The sequence below is a fragment of the Crassostrea angulata genome, chromosome 1 (genome assembly GCF_025612915.1).
Source record: "Crassostrea angulata isolate pt1a10 chromosome 1, ASM2561291v2, whole genome shotgun sequence".
In the NCBI taxonomy this organism is placed as follows: Eukaryota; Metazoa; Mollusca; class Bivalvia; order Ostreida; family Ostreidae; genus Magallana; species Magallana angulata.
Window position 1 is genome coordinate 12354796 of NC_069111.1, and position 7353 is coordinate 12362148.

At 31.8% G+C, this 7353-nt stretch overlaps 1 protein-coding gene and 1 long non-coding RNA gene across 2 annotated transcripts in view; one reads left to right on the forward strand and one right to left on the reverse strand.

Moving 5' to 3' along the window:
- The window catches only part of LOC128174222 (uncharacterized), a 1909-nt gene extending 833 nt beyond the window's left edge, over nt 1-1076 (forward strand). Inside the window, exon 2 of the long non-coding RNA XR_008242580.1 lies at nt 272-1076. This is a non-coding gene — a long non-coding RNA (uncharacterized LOC128174222). The remainder of the gene's footprint in view (nt 1-271) is intronic.
- LOC128174191 (transcription factor mef2A-like) overlaps nt 1-4096 on the reverse strand; it is a 25942-nt gene extending 21846 nt beyond the window's left edge. Inside the window, exon 1 of the mRNA XM_052839812.1 lies at nt 3982-4096. Coding sequence (XP_052695772.1) covers nt 3982-3983 — 2 coding nt within the window. The 5' untranslated portion in view covers nt 3984-4096. The remainder of the gene's footprint in view (nt 1-3981) is intronic.
- Between the last annotated feature and the right edge of the window lie 3257 nt (nt 4097-7353).

Here is a 7353-nt window from a genome sequence, read left to right on the forward strand (position 1 = left end):
GTGTTACATGTCTTGGATGCAAAACAATTATTGAAAATTATTATTAATTCAAAGGCTGTGCAATATTGATTGTAGCATTAAGCCAAACAAAAAAAAAACAACTTTTAACTTCAATAAAACATTAAAACTATGCACATTTGGTACTGGGTAATAATAAATAAGGTGAAATTTTTGTGGTTGCATTTATGAAAATAAAAAGTTGCAGCTGAAAAACAATTAATTGCTATAAAATTAAAGATCCATTTACATATATAAATGCATCTTTTGTCAGATGAAAGATGACTAATTCATGCAACTTATTGAAAGCAGCAGATGTCCAAAGAAATAAATTCCTCTTCATGGAAAGACTGATGGAGGGACTACAGTCCGGGAGAAACATACAAGTAAAACACATAAAACTGACTTCTCCATTTTACACTGCAGTAATTTCCCTGTATAAAAATGATAACAAGCACTGCCGACAGGCAAGGTCTAGCAAAGATATATGGAACATTACTAACTGTGTCTTTCTCCAGCAAAAGTAAACTTTTTGGCATTTTTGGAACCATTATCTTAATTCAGTCAGGTTTTTGGTAGATGATCTTCTATTATACCCCTGCCGATTTTCCTTGACTGAATTATAAACAAATAAGCGCTATTTGCTCTTGTGCTGGTTCCATGATTAAAAAAATACAAAACTTCATAATCAGGTAAACTTTTCTTTCCAGCTCTGTCTGAGCCCATAATTGCCTCTCATTATATGGAGCACGTTAAGAGGTCCATGCAGCGCTGCTCTAGAATAAACACGGGAGAGAGCCAGCAATGGCCAAATCCATCAACACCAATCCACTTTATTGTGTTTTGCCTGGGTTTAAAAAATGCCAGGAATTTTCTAATTTAGTCAGCAAAAGAAAATGATTCATAGTCATTAATATTCAGGTACAATAAGGGACATGCAGGCCGATTCGCAGAAAAGATAGGATGCAAAGATTAACAATCTTCTGACAATGCAATTAACCATATATCTGTAAGATTTATGACAAGTTTTGCAACATAAACTGTTTAATCATGAAAATAAAAAAAGTCTGGTAAATGATTGCTGAGAAACTAATTGCTGTTATTTCTTTTAACGCTGTTAAGATTTCAGGACAAATTTATGCATTTGTAGAGAAACTCTAAACACATGAACGTCACAGCGCACTCTTCTAGTCTTCCTGGAGTCTTATGTGAAAATTCCTATTATTTATGATGGACATTACCTGTGCAGAAAAGGGTTGCAGGAAAGCAGTAAAGTATCACAAGCAATTCAGTAACACATAATGAATATCAACTACGTTTAATACAAAGCAGGCAAGACTATAGGAAGAACAGGGTAAATAAATGCTTATAAATATGAAAGTTATGCACTGACATACTTGAAGTTTCACAATGGAAATGTTCTGATAATGGGATTTATACATGTATGTCTATTTTGAAATTTTTATCAAAATAAAAATCTTAATAAGACTTGCAATGTAAAATCTAATAATAACAAATTGAGCATTAATTAGTTGAAAAAAACTTTCTTTCTTTTCTTTACTGAAATTGTTCATATACCTGTGTATATAGTTGGATTTATAACCATACTTTATAGAGGTCTAAGCACCTGAAATTTGCTATTGATTTCTTTATCAGTAAATCTTTTAAAAACAGCACTGTGTGTAATAACTTAGTAAGTTAAAAGCTTACAAAAGCTCATTATGTTTGCGCAGACAACCAGCTCTGCGTTTTCAGCAGTCGATGAAACACAATACTCTCTTTTTTTCCCTTTTTCAAATTTTGATAACATAATCATACTTTCTCTACATGCTTTCTGGGTGTTTGCTTTCAGAGAAGGGGAAAAAGTTCCATTCTATTCAGAAATTCCTGATAAGCTAACACAGAACACTCCAGCGTTATTAGAATAGGGGGGCATGAAACTTATTATAAGTCTACTTCAGAATAAACTTGTTTACAATGGGATTTCTCTTCACAAACGAAGAATGTTAAAAGCAATATTTGGAGAATGGAAGCAACATAAGTTTTTACAACAGATTACCGTCTTGGAAGAAACATACAATCTCTCTTTTCTCCGGAATATGTTTTTAAACAGAGATTATTTTCATGCATGTTATAGAACCCAAGTAATCCTTCTTGAAATTATTTTATTTATAGTCTTGTGCATAAAAATAAGACTTTATGTACACTTTATGAATTCAATCTGAATTTTTCACTCTGTCACAAAGCACTTTATTTGACTCAAGTGGTCACAAAAGTACTTTCTTTAACATTGGCTTAAAATCCAGACAATAGTTCAATGAATATTAAAAACCACAACTGAGAAAAAGTTGAACACAATTCCCTATATATTGACATCAAAGAATTACTTCTAATCAATCTGGTATTAACAGTTCTTTAGATGTAATATCTTGATTTTGGATTTTGTAGTTATGATATCAAACATGATACGACTTTTTAACAGTTTAAAATTATTGTAAAAATGATATTTCACCTTTCAGACATAAATCCCTTACTAATACTATTCCTTTTGGACTCTTGTAATATATTATCAAAACTCAATGAATTAACTCTACAATGAAATTTTTAAAGTGAAATTAAATTGAAACTGAAACCCTTTTAAAAATATGTGTTTGAAGAACAATAAACAATAAGTAGCAGTCACTACTAGATGATGACATGATGACTAATTCCAAATGAAACAAATTTAATTTTGAAGTCTTACAATGACCCTTCAGTGATATAAACTTTAAATTCTAACCTACATGAACAACTATTATAAGTCTCTTTCTTGTGATGTCCAAAAATTTAGCAGAAAGATAAAAAGACAGCTGGGGAACACAAGTAAAATAAGAATTTGTTTCCCAGTTTTCATGAGCACACACAAATAAAAAGCCAAAAGAAAAGAAATTCCTAACAATATTAAGACAGTTATTCAACTGACAGTTTAATAGAATGCAATTTACACAGTAGAATAAAGTTGAAAAATATTTCTGTATGACAGAAAACAACATTGTTGTTATGCACAATGTAATTCTTCAAATGGAACCAAAATATTAATGCTAGCAATCAACGTTTACAAAACATTACAGGAAACTTTTTGTTAGTAATGTACAGTTTACTAAACCTGATCTAATATCTTTTTAAAAATCACAGTCTGACAACCTAAAAGAGAATTCCATCTAAATAAATTTTAACTTTTACATATTTGTGATAATTTCTCACACAGTCTTTTAAATAAAGAATAAACAAAAGGTGTAAAATCTGATTTAAATACTATAGCATTAAAACCAATAACTGGGACTGTTAACTATTGTGATCTTTGATCAAACTAATTTGAACAGTTTAAAGACAAAAGAAGGTTTAAACAGTAATTTTTGTTTAACTGTTAGTTTTCCATTAAAACATTTCCATTTAAACATAATTCTCTGTCTTCAATAATACAATAAACTCTATTTAGTCTTTATACGGATGCAACTTTTTTGTGAGTATATTCAGAAAAAAAATCTTATTTAACATAATCAAGCTGAAATGTTTCGTTTTTATTTCTCCTACAAGTAAGAACATAAATAAAGTAAAAATAAGACACATGTGTCACTTTGAATCGAGCAAACTAACAATTTTATATATTTTTTTTTTTTGCTTTCTTTATGCCGTCTGATTTAAAAAGTTAAAGAGTTATTTCCCTTAGATCAACTTCCAAATGTCAAAATACTTAATTCCATTAATAACACAAAATACTGTCATAAAAAAATAACTAGCAGTCTCACGGCCATGTTTGATTTATCAAATCTATACACATTATTTCGTAGACAGAACGAGTAACACAGTTCTCCCTCTGCATTGACCTACGGTGCTAACGTTAGGCCTACTCGTCTTGGCCCGGGTCAATTCAGAAGACTTCTCAAACTATTGTTACAGAAAGAAAGTTCTATATTTTGCAATGAAATATCAACAAATACTTACATTTGGGGGTTCTTCCGCTCTTAGTTTCTCTGCTTTGGTTTTATTTGATCACTTTCGCATGTTCAGGTGTTCCTCGACCTCCTGAACTATTTTAAAGATGGCGGTGAAATCCACCAAGTGACGTAATTTTAGCAACAGTAGAATTCCGGAAGCGCTTTACATTCAAAAGCGCGCGAAACAATTATTTCGAAAAACAATCAAAGTTTGCTTATATGCCTTTATCATTAGGTATTTAGCTTATAATTTAAAATATATATATATTAAGCCAACCTTCTGTTCCTCTGATTCAAAATGTTAGGCCTATTGATATCACTCCCCCCCCCCAAAAAAAAAAAAAAAATTACATAAATAAATAACCACTTATCAAATTCTATTAACTTCTAAAACTATTCTATATGGTTCAAAAACACTACTTTAAAAAATCTTTAAAATCATAAATACAGAAAAATGGAATTATTCTTCATTTCAGCGCAGCCGTTTCTAATAATATATAAACCTACAAGAGTTACCTCTCTTGGATAACTGATACGAATTTTTTTTAGATGGTTCCGAAATAAAGTTAAAACAATAAACCAACAAGTAATATATTTGTTCTATACCACAATTCTTACATAACAGCATAGCACAATGCTTTAGAATGTTAACTATCAAATCAGATTGGTTAAATATGAATCTGTAAGTTGTCATTTCATCATATTGTTTTGATGGGGGATCTTGAATTCATATTATTTTTTGTATTAATTTAAACTTCTTGACTTGCTCTTATTTTTTTTTAATATGAGAGAGATTTTTTTATGTCATAAAAGAAATTAACAGACATACAGTTTTTCAAATTCTTAAGTCGAAATATGCTTGCGCACACATCTTTATAAGTCATTTGAAATAATAAAATTGAAATACATACTATGCAGTAGTGACCACATGCATGTATCTCTAAATGTTAGTTTCTTTATCTAGAAATAAAATTAACATTCATTCTAACTGTCTACCGGACGGTTAGATTCAGCTTTATCCGAATCATGAGGCTCGTAGAACCGAGTTGAAGCTTATCTCCGGTTTCCTCGGGTGCTAAGCGGATGAGAGTCATTGACTCCCCCTGGATGGGACACCAGTCCATCACAGTTTAGGCTTAACCCACTGCAGCCGGACGGATTGAGACAATGCAGATAAAGTGCTTTATCTGAAGACTTAACACCCACATCAAGTGATTCAGCGGGGCTTGAACCAGTGACATTTGAATTACTTTTAGTACTATCCTTTAAATATGACAACCGCATATGCACATAATTTTTTTTCCCAAAACTTTCACGTATGATGTTTTATCTATTTTCTCATGATGCATACATCTACGACGAACCGGCTAACAAAAAAAAAAAAAAAAAAAACCCAAAAGAGAAACAAAAACAAAAAAAACCCAAAAAAACCCCCAGGAATCACGAACTTACAAATTAAATTTTTTGCATGAAACGCATTCTCAAAATTTTGTGAAACCTCCACAACACAATGTGAAGTAAACTTTATAATTACATCTAACCACACACACACACACACGAATATATTTATTAATTACATCTAACCACACACACACACACACACACACACACACACACACACACACACACGAATATATTTATTAAGTTTTATAAGTTTGGGAAAAATTATAAGTACATGTTTATGGGGTTACAAAAAAGCTGATTAATAAGAAATGAGTCAAGGATTCGGTTTAGTCTCTGGAATAGTTTTACTTTCATTTTATTTTTATTATGAGGGGGAAAGTGTGGACAAATATTTTTGGACCCGAGTATCGGACACATAATATATTATGTCATTTATGGTCAATTGAATACTTTTAAATAATGACTATTTTGTAAATGTAAAGAGTTATTCTTCTTTGCATGTTTTGGTTTGTGTTTGGAGGGGAGGGGGCTTGTGTGTAAGTGTGTGTGTGTGTGGGGGGGGGGTGGTGCAGAAAGAAACCCATGTGTCACATCGCCCACCTAAAATCATTCCTTCTGAGATCGAGAAAAAAATAGCAAGTCATTGATGGCTTTACATAAAGGAAAAAGTTTGAAGATGTACAGAATTAACAGTCCATGTATAATTTTTATTCAACCATTTTTCAAAATAGACCCTGGTGGGGTTCAGATAACCGCTTGATATGTACAAATAATAATTATGACAAAATTTTAAGGAACACGATAATATTTGATATGATAATATTGATCCCTAGATATTTTTAAGGTCACCTGAGCTAAATACTCAAGTGAGTTTTTGTGATCCCAATTTGTCCATTCTGTAAACGTTTGATTTTACTTGTTCCAGCCTCTCCTAAACATATGGACCATTCTAAACCAAACTTGACACGGAAGCAAATTGAAAAAAAGGGGGGGGGGGGCTAGACTAATCCTCAGAAATCTTGACAAAACGTAATTCCCAAAATCATGAAAATCCTAATTCGTGGGGGAAGTGTACCTAAAATACCTCCGGGGCGGGGGCTAGTATGCCTATGACTCCAACTTCTCAATATTTCAATCTTTTCAAGGTAAATTTAAGAACAATTATGTTTGTTGCAGCGAGAAAAAGTGTGTGTGTGGGGGGGGCGGGGCTGAACCCTCTATGATGCTATGTGCCTAGGTCTAACTTTGCAACAAAAGTGGGGGGCTAAGCACCCCCGGTTCCGAGGCCTATGTTTGAAAATAAACATCTTTGAATAGTTTATTATTGGTGGTTCATGAATAGGACTGAAAAAATGAAGCCCCAGTATATCCCATGCACTATCAAGATACTCATCGTATACATGTATATTAGTGTATAAGATATTTAGTACTAGTAATTCTCACTTACGATTCGGACATACATTTTGAACATTATATTACCATGATCCACCATTACAAATTGCAATTATTTATTATATTGACCAATCGCTGGAAAAAAGCTATCTTTTTTTTTTTATAATGGAGACCATTTTCCCCCAAAGAATCACAGGCACTTGTTTCTGAGAAAAAGTGTTATTATTATACCATAGGGTAAATTTTTTTTTCTCAGAAACAAGTGCCTGTGCAAAGAATATTGAAAATGAAAAAAATTATGACGTATTTTCACTATATTTCTCAAATGTGAATCATCTATCCTCCACAATCTAATTGTAGTCTACAAATATAAATAAATGAATTTATTTCTATCGTCTTTAGAAAGCCATCGTTTAAAACACTCACTGCTACTTTGACAAAGGCTCAAACGTAATTAATTAAGCACCTTCTGGAACAATTACAAGATAGCTTTTTGCTTTTTTTACTCACCAAATTAGGTGTGTACAGTGCATAATTAACCTAGTGTATTAATATTGTATGATTGTAATTAAACTTTTACAAA